The sequence below is a fragment of the Triticum dicoccoides genome, chromosome 2B, assembly GCF_002162155.2.
Source record: "Triticum dicoccoides isolate Atlit2015 ecotype Zavitan chromosome 2B, WEW_v2.0, whole genome shotgun sequence".
NCBI lineage: Eukaryota > Viridiplantae > Streptophyta > Magnoliopsida > Poales > Poaceae > Triticum > Triticum dicoccoides.
This window is the reverse complement of record NC_041383.1, coordinates 645,886,140-645,899,258: the sequence shown is the minus strand read 5'-3', so window position 1 is coordinate 645,899,258 and position 13,119 is coordinate 645,886,140. Positions and strand designations below refer to the sequence as shown.

The 13,119-nt window shown below is 44.5% G+C and overlaps 1 protein-coding gene across 1 annotated transcript; it reads right to left on the bottom strand.

The window, feature by feature from the left end:
- Positions 1-6,625: 6,625 nt before the first annotated feature.
- On the bottom strand, positions 6,626-9,118 carry LOC119368183 (L-type lectin-domain containing receptor kinase VIII.2-like). The gene is made up of 2 exons (XM_037633505.1): positions 8,069-9,118; positions 6,626-7,523 (listed from the first exon to the last, which is right to left on the bottom strand). Exons 1-2 carry the CDS (start codon positions 8,862-8,864, stop codon positions 6,799-6,801), a joined length of 1,521 nt encoding a protein of 506 aa, XP_037489402.1. The 5' UTR covers positions 8,865-9,118; the 3' UTR covers positions 6,626-6,798.
- Between the last annotated feature and the right edge of the window lie 4,001 nt (positions 9,119-13,119).

Genomic DNA, 13,119 nt, shown 5'->3' with positions numbered 1-13,119 from the left:
TTCCCTTTTTCTTGAAACTGGTGGTCTTGTTGACCATCAACACTTGATGCTCCTTCTTGATTTCTACCTCCGCAGCCTTTAGCATTGCAAAGAGCTCGGGAATAGTCTTGTTCATCCGTTGCACATTATAGTTTATCACAAAGCTCTTGTAGCTTGGTGGCAGTGATTGAAGAATTCTGTCAATGACACTATCATCAGGAAGATTAACTCCCAGTTGAATCAAGTGATTATTATACCCATACATTTTGAGTATATGTTCACTGACAGACCTATTCTCCTCTATCTTGCAGCTATAGAACTTATTGGAGACTTCATATATCTCAATCCGAGCATTTGCTTGAAATATTAACTTCAACTCCTGGAACATCTCATATGCTCCATGATGTTCAAAACATCGTTGAAGTCCTGGTTCTAAGCCGTAAAGCATGGCACACTAAACTATCGAGTAGTCATCAGCTTTGCTCTGCCAGACGTTCATAACATTGTCAGTTGCATCTGCAGCAGGCCTGGCACCCAGCGGTGCTTCCAGGACGTAATTCTTTTGTGCAGCAATGAGGATAATCCTCAACTTACGGACCCAGTCCGTGTAATTGCTACCATCATCTTTCAACTTAGCTTTCTCAAGGAACGCATTAAAATTCAACGGAACAACAGCACGGGCCATCTATCTACAATAACATAGACAAGCAAAAATACTATCAGGTACTAAGTTCATGATAAATTAAAGTTCAATTAATCATATTACTTAAGAACTCCCACTTAGATAGACATCCCTCTAATCATCTAAGTGATCACGTGATCCAAATCAACTAAACCATGTCCGATCATCACGTGAGATGGAGTAGTTTTCAATGGTGAACATCACTATGTTGATCATATCTACTATATGATTTACGCTCGACATTTCAGTCTCAATGTTCCGAGGCCATATCTGCAAATGCTAGGCTCGTCAAGTTTAACCTGAGTATTCTGCGTGTGCAAAACTGTCTTACACCCATTGTATTTGAACGTAGAGCTTATCACACCCGATCATCACGTGGTGTCTCGGCACGAAGAACTTTCGCAACAGTGCATACTCAGGGAGAACACTTATACCTTGAAATTTAGTGAGAGATCATCTTATAATGCTACCGTCAATCAAAGCAAAATAAGATACATAAAAGATAAACATCACATGCAATCAATATAAGTGATATGATATGGCCATCATCATCTTGTGCCTTTGATCTCCATCTCGAAAGCACCGTCATGATCACCATCGTCACCGGCGCTACACCTTGATCTCCATCGTAGCATCGTTATCGTCTCACCAACTATTGCTTCTACGACTATCGCTACCACTTAGTGATTAAGTAAAGCAATTACAGGGCGATTGCATTGCATACAATAAAGCGATAACCATATGGCTCCTGCCAATTGTCGATAACTCTGTTACAAAACATGATCATCTCATACAATAAAATTTAGCATCATGTCTTGACCATATCACATCACAACATGCCCTGCAAAAACAAGTTAGATGTCCTCTACTTTGTTGTTGCAAGTTTTACGTGACTGCTATGGGCTGAGCAAGAACCGTTCTTACCTACGCATCAAAACCACAACGATATTTCGCCAAGTTAGTGTTGTTTTAACCTTCTCAAGGACCGGGCATAGACACACTCGATTCAACTAAAGTTGGAGAAACTGACACCCGCCAGCCACCTATGTGCAAAGCACAACGGTAGAACCAGTCTCGCGTAAGCGTACGCGTAATGTCGGTCCGGGACGCTTCATCCAACAATACCTCCGAACCAAAGTATGACATGCTGGTAAGCAGTATGACTTGTATCGCCCACAACTCACTTGTGTTCTACTCGTGCATATAACATCTACGCATAAACCTGGCCGGGATGCCACTGTTGGGGAACGTAGTAATTTCAAAAAAAATACTACGCACATGCAACGAGCGGGGAGAGTGAGTCCACGTACCCTCGTAGACCAAAAGCGGAAGCATTAGCACAATGCGGTTGATGTAGTCGTGCGTCTTCACGATCCGAACGATCCAAGTACCAAATGTACGGCACCTCCGAGTTCAGCACACGTTCAGCTCGATGATGTCCCGCGAACTCCGATCCAGCAGAGTTTCACGGGAGGGTTTCGTCAGCATGACGGCGTGATGATGGTGATGATGTTGCTACCGACGCAGGGCTTCGCCTAAGCACCGCTACGATATGACCGAGGTAGAATATGGTGGAGGGGGGCACCGCACACGGCTGGGAGAGATCAACAGATCAACTTGTGTGTCTAGAGGTGCCCCCTGCCCCCGTATATAAAGGAGCAAGGGGGCAGCCCGACCAGGAGGAGGGCGCGCCAAGGGGGAGTCCTACTCCCACCGGGAGTAGGACTCCTCTTTTCCTTGTAGGAGTAGGAGAAGGGAAGGAAGGGAGAGAGAAGGGGAAGGGAAAAGGGGGACGCCCCCCTCCCTCCTTGCCCAATTAGGACTAGAGGGGGAGGGGGCGAGTGGCTGCCCTGGCCGCCCCTCCTCTTCTCCCGCTAAGGCCCATTAGGCCCAATATACTCCCCGGGGGGTTCCGGTAACCCCCCGGTACTCCGGTAAATGTCTGAAACCTTCCGAAACACTTCCTGTGTCCGGACAAAGTCGTCCAATATATCGATCTTTCCGTCTCAACCATTTCAAGACTCCTCGTCATGTCTGTGATCATATCCGAGACTCCGAACTACCTTTGGTACATCAAAACACAAAAACTCATAATACCGATCGTCACTGAACTTTAAGCGTGCGGACCCTACGGGTTCGAGAACTATGTAGACATGACCGGGACAAGTCTCCGGTCAATAACCAATAGCGGAACCTGGATGCTCATATTGGTTCCCACATATTCTACAAAGATCTTTATCGGTCAAACCGCATAACTACATATGTTGTTCCCTTTGTCATCGGTATGTTACTTGCCCGAGATTTGATCGTCGGTATCTCAATACCTAGTTCAATCTCGTTACCGGCAAGTCTCTTTACTCATTATGTAATGCATCATCCCACAACTAACTCATTAGTCACATTGCTTGCAAGGCTTATAGTGGTGTGCATTACCGAGAGGGCCCAAAGATACCTCTCTGACAATCGGAGTGACAAATCCTAATTTCGAAATACGCCAACTCAACAAGTACCTTCGGAGACACCTATAGAGCACCTTTATAATCACCTAGTTACATTGTGATGTTTGGTAGCACACAAAGTGTTCCTCCGGTAAACGGGAGTTGCATAATCTCATAGTCATAGGAACATGTATAAGTCATGAAGAAAGCAATAGCAACATACTAAACGATCAAGTGCTAAGCTAACGGAATGGGTCATGTCAATCACATCATTCTCCTAATGATGTGATCCCATTAATCAAATGACAACTCATGTCTATGGTTAGGAAACTTAACCATCTTTGATTAACGAGCTAGTCAAGTAGAGGCATACTAGTGACACTATGTTTGTCTATGTATTCACACATGTATTATGTTTCCGGTTAATACAATTCTAGCATGAATAATAAACATTTATCATGATATGAGGAAATAAATAATAACTTTATTATTGCCTCTAGGGCATATTTCCTTCATAGTACTCATATGAATAAGCAGAAAAGTTCTTACTTTTGTGAACATAGCGGTTAGACGAAACACGCTCATATTCATGAGCCTCATAATGGTTCTCCTGCAAAACATTGGTGTTAGGGTGACCATGAGTGGTCCTTTGTCTGTATGAAGCCTTTGGGCCATATGACGCATTTAGTCTAGGGTTTGTCTTCTTCCCAGGTGGTGTCATGACGACATTCACGGGAAGCTTCTCAAGACAACTATTGGGCACCCAGATCTTCTTCTGGGGTGACTCGTTCCTGCAGTTAGTACCAATGTACCTGGCAAACACTTCACCATTCTGATTCTTAAAGAGTTTATAATTGGCATCAAAGGATTCATCAATGACAATTGGGTTAGCACAAGTGAAGCCAGATAAAGTGGATGGGTCCACTGAAGGATCCTTAGCAGCAACCCAGGTGGTTTTGGGGTACTGCTCAGGCGTCCAGTATGAACCATCAACGTTCATTTTCCTCTCGAACCCAACACCCTCTTTTCTAGGGTTTCGGTTTAGAATCTGTTTCCTGAGGACATTGCACAAAGTCTGATGCCCTTTGAGGCTTTTGTACATGTCTGTCTCAAGCAATGTCTTCAACCTAGCATTCTCATCAGCAATAGTAGTGGCATCCTCGGTAGAGGGGTTAGTTACCACATCAGTAGTTGAAGATATTGCAACATCAGAACATCTAGCAACAGAGACAACATTATCACGCTCAAGACACTTTAAGCATGGTGGAACAAATTCTACCTGAGCGGAACTGATCTGTTGGGCGAGTAGTGAATGATTCTCTTTTTGAAGATCTTCATGAGACACTCTCAGTTTCTCAAGGTCTTGCTTCCTTTGAAGATAATCGTAGGAAAGCTTCTTATGAGAGGCTAAGAGAGTTTCATGACGACTTTCAAGTTCTTCATACTTAATGCGAAGACTTTTAATATCTTCGACTAAGGATTGAGTTCGATTCATTTCTGTGTCCAACAGGTCATCGCTTTTTATAGTAGCTTTTGAATATGTTCCATAGCAGTTTGTTGCTCAATTGCAATTTTAGCAAGTGTCTTATAGCTAGTTTTGGATACACATTCAGAGTTATCGTGTGAGGTTACCTTGGCACCACGTGCCATGAAGCAGTAGGTTCGAGCAGAAGACTCGGGTTCGAATGTCATCATTTTAAGAGCCTCCTTGAATTCGCGGAACCAGGGATCTTGACGAGTTCGATGACCTTCATAGACATCAGAAATACGGTCCCATATAAGCTTTGCATTGCAGAGATGCATGATGCGCCTGAACTCGTCATTGGACAGGCAGGAGCATATGATATCCTTAGCCATGATATCCAGCTAAGTGTACTTGTGAATGTTGTCAGCTTGCGCCATCTTGCACAGATCGGTGAGGCCAATCTCCGTGACGGTCCACAACCCACTATTCATTGCAAGGAGGCGCTTCCTCATCATGGCCTTCCATTTGGGATAATCATGACCATCAAAAATAGGACACGTAGCGGATACCTTGATTATCCATGCAGTCGACATAGCTAAAACTCCAGGTGGTTAAATCGAATCACACAGAACAAGGAAGTACCTTGCTCTGATACCAATTAAAAGTGCTAGTTGTCGACTAGAGGGGGGTGAATAGGCGATTTTTATGAGAGTCTTCAAAACACGGTTGCTTTGAAGACAAACAAGCAAACTGAACCTATATAGTTAGCAACAGAATGAAAACTACACTAGGCAAGCATTAGTCAAGCATACAATACAGTGAAAGCACAAAGACTAACTGCAGCTAGGTAGACAGGATCAGGATGGAAGACAGTACGAAGCCAAACAGATATAAGTCTTCACATAGTGAAGTCAAATGAATCAGGCAGGCAAGCAATGACTTCACGAAGACAAACTGAAGAGTAATGAGAGTAGGGGATAGAACCAGTTGCTTGGCGAAGACAAGGATTTGGTAGACTATTTCCAATTGCTATGACAACTGTATGTCTAGTTAGGGAGGCTGAGATTGAACTCAGAAGACCGTGTCTTCACCTTATTCCCCTTGAGCTAAGGACACCCAGTTCTCGCCCAATCACTCTAGTAAGTCTTCAAGGTAGACTTCCAAACCTTCACAGACTTCGTTCACCGGCAATCCACAATGACTCTTGGATGCTCAGAACGCGACGCCTAACCGGCTGGAGGATTCACAGTCCTCAAGTGTAACAAGTCTTTAGATCACGCGGACAGAAAGACTTTAGTGATGTCTAACACTCTTTGGCTCTGGGTGTCAAGGATCTCTCTCTCAAATGCTTCGGAGGTGGGTTGCTCTCAAACGACAAAAGTCGTGCACTAACTCTGAGCAGCCACCAATTTATGGTGTATGGGGTAGGCTATTTATAGCCAAGTGGCAACCCGACCTGATATGTCCGAAATGACCCTCGGTCACTAAGGAACCGACATGTGTCCAACGGTCGGATTTCAAACACACGCGGCAGCTTGACTTGGGCTACAAGCAAAGCTGACTAATCCAACCCTGGATAAGGTTTGCTCTCATTGTCTTCGCTCGAAGACATAGGATTTGGTTGAGCATCATATCAGTCACTCTGACTTTGTTCACTTGGACCCCACTTAACAGTACGGTGGTTCCCATGACTCAATAAAGAAGAAAGGAAACTACGAAACAACTATATTTTGCACTCCATAGTGTTCAAGTGAATATCTTCACATGTCATAATCTTCATCATGAATGTCTTCACGAACCACCATTGTCTTCAATGTCTTCACACATTTTTAGGGGTCATCTCTGATAGGTAAACCGAGTCAATAAGGGACTACTACCTATGTTATCCTGCAATTCTCACAAACACATTAGTCTCACAACCACGTTTGTCGTCAATACTCCAAAACCAACTATGGGTGGCACTAGATGCACTTACAATTAGCATATAAACATATTCACTCAGACTCAGGCACCATGGGCATTACATAATTGACAGCTAAATTTAGTATCATAGTTTGTTTAAGTCAAACAGCTTGCAACTTTTCGACACCTGAAAGTTCACAACACCTTTCTCACAGCTCACAACAACTTTTTCAGAATCTACAACTCAACCAAACAACAGCCTTAGAACCAACGTAAAACTATAAGTACAGACCTACGGCTGTGTTTGGAATGGAGGGAGTATGAATGGTGTCTCATGTGGGTTTTGATGGAGGAACATCTGGCAGTGGATCTTCGTCTGATAAGATCCTGCGCACCTCATAGATAGTCGGCCGTGCCGCTGGGTCCGGGTATGTGCACGAGAGGGCGATGAGAAGAAGCTTGGTCGCCTGAGCAGAGTTGAAGTCGTCCCCCCGCGCAGCTGGGTCGACCGCCTCGAGGAAGCGACTTTCCCCGTGAAGTGTCCAAACCCAGTCCACCAGTTCAGTCGGTGATCCCCGGCCGTGGGAGGCAGGACCCAGGCCGCCGTGAAGATTTATTTCTTCGTTGACTATAGCGATTTTGGACTGTTGAACCCAGTTGAACACTGTAGCGATGAAGCAGGCCCAGGGCGCCGTGTTAGCCTGGCTCCGCCCCTGGGGCCCACATACGACCTGCAATATCAGCACACCGAATTGCAGCATGTCCGCCTCCAGTGAACCGCGGGGCGTGTTGCTCTGGTCGGGTTGGTAGCCAAAGTGCCCGTGGAGCCTGGCGGCGAAGTCTTGCTCGAGCAAGATGTTGGACGCCTTGATCGACCCGTGGGGAACGTTGGTGACGTGCAGGTGGTAGAGCGCCCGGGCGACGTCGTTGACCATGCTGTAGCGGAGCGGCCAGGTCAAGCCTGTCCCGCGGGGCTCGCGGAAGAGGCGTTTGTCCAAGCTGCGGTTGGGCATGTAGCTGTACACCAGATGAAAATAACCATTTCCGAAGCTGTATCCTGCAGAGAATCAACCGTCAATGTTCCTATAGTACGTTTAGAATCCCCTTCGCTGGCAAACATTCGCTGGGAGGGATGGCATTTGCAAACGTTTTGATGTCATTTTATTGTGGAGGGTGGCCGTTTCTTTAGAACAGCTTTGCATTTTCTGGGTTCAAGGCTCAAAATTGTCATCCTCCCCGAAAATGTTATGTCGCTCTCTGAAGGAACTGCCATAGTCAACACAACTAAAACTACAACAATAACATTTGAAATGCCACCCTCTTGGAGCCAACGTCATCCAGATAAAATTTCTGTACGATTTAACCGTTACTCTATCGGTGCATAATTTGTTGATAAAAAACATACTCTTTTCACACAAGAGATAAGAGTGTATAATAGATCTTAGTCATTGATCTTATTAATTAGTGGTTTAATTAACTCTTATCTTCTTACCTCACATGTAAAAAGAGGGGGTAAGAGGGAGCATGTTAACATTTGCCATAAGTGTGATTCTATATCTGACAAAAAAATATAGGTAAATGAACTGCATCTTGGTCACATACCGAGTAGGCTTACGACGTTCTTGTGTTGTAGGGTGGTCATGCGGCTGAGATCGTCCACCATACGCTCCCTCTGCTCCGTGCTAATGATCTCGTGGAACCTCTTGATGACCACAACAGCGGGCAAGCCGTCGTCGGCCACAAATTTGGTACCTTTGTACACCACCCACTGGCAACCCGGCTTGCGCATCCGAGATTTCATGTGGAAGTCGTTGGTTGCTACTTGAAGCCGTTCGTAGTCAATCTCCTTAGGTCTCACCCAGGACGCCCGTGAGCAGGGCGAGAAGGGATCCATAATCACGGCATCCTTCTCCGGCCGCTGCACGGGCGGCCAGCCGTTTTGGGTGGCTGCAGGAGCACGCTCGTCGGCGGGCACGGGCAAGGCGAGGAGCATCCAAAGCAGCTTCTCTGGCGACGGCGGGAGGCGCCTGGAATCGGGAGAGACGTCGGAGGATCGGGGCCGCGCGTCGGGGGTCGTCTGCGCACTGCGCACCATGCTTGCGTTGATTGACATGTAGTGGTCGGACTTGGGTGGCCCGGCGGTTGCCCGTGACCATTCTCGGCTGCCTTCGACGGCCGCCACGGCGCCGCCTTTTCCTCTACGGCATACGCAGAAGAGCAGGACTGCCAGTAGGGAAACGATGAGGCAGACGACGAAGCCCTCGATGAAGTGCCAGTCCCATGTCCGAAGGTGGCCTTCTCCTGGTACTTCCCGGGCAGCACAACGCCCGCATGAAAGTACCAGCAGTGAGAAGGCGAGTATGGCCGGCACATGCAACTGCAAAGTGCTCGTTGTCATGGGGCAACAGGGGTTGCTGAAGGAAGGGAGATGCGGGAGATGGTGAACTGCCCCCACGCATCTGCTTTAATTCATTCGTTTTGCTCATAAAAATTGTACTGACGTAGAGGTGGTTTTATAAGTGTTTGACGTCGGCCAAGCAGAATTCTACTTACATGCCAGTAAGGCAAGTAAGCTCGGCCTAGCTGTCGGACAAATCCATGCACAACGCGTATATCACGCGTGACCGATAATGATTCTCTCAACAAGAGTTTGAACAAGAAGACCGGAGAGACAAAATAAATTTCTTGGACACAGCGGCCTCACCTTTCCGTATCACTTCCATAAGATTCAGGCTGGCTGATGCCAGCCGTAAAACACACACACACACACACACACATTGTTAGAAGCTCCCTCATCAGGTGAGGTCTAGGAAAGGATTCTAATTTGGTCTTATCCCGTGGCTCGGACGACCGGTCGCGTAAATGTGGCTCCCACTATGAAGGTTTAATTGCATGCTGTAAAAAGCTAGGGGACTCATCTCAGAGAGGGAAGTGGGGGGGTCCAAAAAGCTTTCATAAAATTCCTCTTTTTATCACTTTTTTCATCGTATTTGTAAGTTATATATAGGCACCCGGCAATACACATTGCGATTTTGATATTGGGTTTTGGGAATCACTTTTTTGTACTGTGGAAGTGCGCCCAAATTTGGTCCGTATACCGAATTGTGCACATGGCCCTCATTGTTACAAAGAATGACTTAATGCTAGAAAAACAATTCAACATGTGTTGCCGATTGACATATACTCCCTCCGTCCGGGTTTATTGGGCCCCGTAAGCCACATATGGTTGTACCTGTTTATTAGGCCCGTACATTAATTACCTTACTTTATTACCTGAAATTGCTCCTGTGCATGCACCGTTGCATCGAAGCTGGCGCACGAACCTCGCCGATTGGGCATGGATGCAGGCTGCATGCGGAAAAAAATTCTATGAGACCAGGTCTCACGGATTAGCAGGTGAGACCCATCCTAATGGATGCCACGTGGCATTCACAAATCACAAAGCATCCACCCCACCCCCACTTGAAATCAGGGGGGGAGAGATTAGATGCTTTGTGATTTGTGAATGCCACATGTCATCCATCAGGGCGGGTCTCACCTGATTTATATGAGACCTGGTCTCATATATTTTTTTCCGCTGCATGCGCACACGCTGGCCGCTGCATGCGTTGCTCTAGTTAATATGGTTGTTTAATAGGGCAGTTAGAGAGCAAATTAAGCACATTTATTTCCTAAATCTCTACATGCGTGCGCTTCCTTGGTCTTGGTGTTGTCACTTACGGGCCCAATAAACCCGGACGGAGGGAGTAGTGCTTAACGAAGGAAATGTGAGCAAAAACGAAATTTCAAGCATCCAAACCCTATTTGAGCTATTTGTGCTTGGTACAGAAGCTGCAAGTAAACTTTAGTGCTTGATGCACTTTTTTGAGGGGAAACAAGACTTTGCTGCGTGTATTTTTTATTGATTTTTTAAAAAATATGCAAGAAATTGTTCATAAAAACTAGGAAAAAGCACTATACATAATACTACAACAACTCAAAGAGAGGCCAACTATCTAAAAGAGGCGACTCAATCTTCTAAGTTGGAGTATTCTTTCCTGTGAGCCCTGTAAATGATCCATTTGAGCTCCTCTTTGAATTTTCTCAATTATAGAGATTGGGAACAATGCCTTTGAAAATAAAATCGTTTCGAGTGTTCCAAATAGCCAATGAGGCCAGGATGATTATCTCTAAGGAGAAAGGAACCCCCAGCAACATTTCTTACCAATATAATGGTGCATCATAATACAGGCTACCTTATCCTAGAAAAGGCACCATTATCACTATATGTAGTGCAGCACGAAATATGATTATGCATTTACAAAAAAAGAAGCAGGAAATAGGAATATGTATGTACAAAGATCAATAAACCTCACCTCTCATATGACAACAACTGTAGCTCTCTGTACGGTTAGCACTAGCACAGGCAGAAGGTCGTTGGTAGCTTGTCGCCGGGATAAAGCAAGGAACATTACTTCAAAAGGAACTAAGGAATATATGAATGTAACTTAGAAATATAACATCAAATAATAAAGTGACGTTAAGAATTGTCCTAAACTTGTATATCAAATGTATATATGATAGACCATAATTCGTATATCAAAAGAATTGGGAGACTCCTTTCGCAATATATATATTGGGAAACTCAAAAATGAAGTAGTGCCGACCAAAACATTTTGCCTTCTACCAACAGATTTTAGGTGGTGACAGATAGAAAATAATACGGCAGCGGGAAGAAAAACTAGGGCATGGCTTTGTTGTATGGCGGCGGAAACTAAACCAGTAGAAGATCATTAAAAAATAGCGGCGGGTACACAAATGCAATTTTGTCTCTTCCTCGATCAGTGGATGCGCCCATTGAATTTATTTGCTTATTTTGGCACAGAGAACAACGGGAATTGTTTACAACAACAATGCAACTGCAACATATCGGTAGGAACTAAAAATAAAATGTAAGCTACTTCTCTTAATTGTTGTCGAGATCTAACTCTATCCTAATTTTAACGTGAGCAGGAAGCATCCTCGTCCCAACATTTTCTTGTATATGCATCTTGTAAAAAACAAGCCTCGTCTCAACATAGGACAGAACATACTAAGACCAAGCAAATTATCACCCTCGAGGCCTCGACCAATTGAACCTAGTTTTGATGAGCGTGGCGCCTGTGATAAGACAATCGTACGTTGTTGTTTCTGTTGTTAATGTCGTCGCCGTCGTCGTCATCGTCAATTCATCCAAAATGAGGTCACGTACTTACGTATCATTTCCTGCCGAGGTTATATATGGAGTGCCAGCCTCGCGTTCTCAGCCTGTCTTGTCTCCATCTCAAATGAGGTCACGTACGCACTTACGTATCATTTCCTCCCGAGGTTATATATGGAGTGCCAGCCTCGTTATGCAAAACTGGTATCCCCGGTGCTTTTGCTTCTATAAAGGAGGGTTGAAAGGCTTTTATCTAAAAAATAAATAGATGAGAGTGCCATAGAGAGGAAAACGTCCCGGCCGGAGTTCACCCGGAGCTTCGCTGGTGACGACGAGCCAGAAGTATTTTGCGTGAAAACTCAGGAGTAACGAGGACCGGCGCCATCTCCACCGGCCGGTCAACCGGATAGGCCGTATGATTTTCAACTCGATCTCTTATTCATTTTTGTGTGTCTCGTCCAGTATACCTAAATAGTCTACGGAAATCCCTTTTGGAGCTCGGGCTCCAGTGAGGCCTCCGGATTCAAATTTCAAATTTCATTGAAATTCGTATTTTTACACCTCAAAAAATTCTGAAAAAAATCACAGAATCTCTAAATAGTCTATCTCTATTGACTTTACATATATAAACTCAAAATGTCACATGCATGAAAAAAAACATATTTAACATACACCATGCATGCTACTCATATTTAATAAATATTCTGCGACAATACAATAATCAAGGTTGTACAATAACATATATGCGTTCTAGTTTTGATTTCATATTGTTAACTAACTAATATGCCCGCAAAAACCCTAACTGTTAATATTTCATATAACTAAATCTCATTAAAATAAACCAGTTCGCGTGGCAACACCCGGTGTATCATCTCTAGAGAACAAAGCATTCATAGTCCAATCCGAGAGGCACTATGACAGTTTCTATTATTGACATTAGAATCGTTACCTCCTTCCTTATCTCTTTTTGGACGTAAGGCATGGCATTGTCATTTGTTAACTCGAGAAAGAAATCAGAGAACTGGCTACAACCTTGCTACTTCATTTATAGAGCGAACTCTAGATTTCACCCTTTGCTTTGATAATTTTTCAGGTTACCCTTTGCTTTGATAAATTTTTATGTTAATTAACCATTTGAGCGCATTTTATAAAGATTACACCATTCAGAGTTTGTTTTTGTTTTTAAAAGGCGAGAGAGATCTGCTAGGTGGGCCTATGTCTTTAGGTACACAGTGGCATGTCAAATCATGGCTTTTGTTACAAATGTATTTTCCCTCCCCGCCTACATAACCATTTAATATTCTTGCCCTACTATAGTCCAAATTACCTGTGCACTGGGTCCAATGTGGGCACATGATAACCCCCAAGTGCACAGAATAGTTGTAGAACTTTTTAATATGAATGTGAAGTCTCGAGTGTTGATTTCATATTCTCTCAAGCTCTATCTGCCATTGCTACAACTTTCTACGCGCTT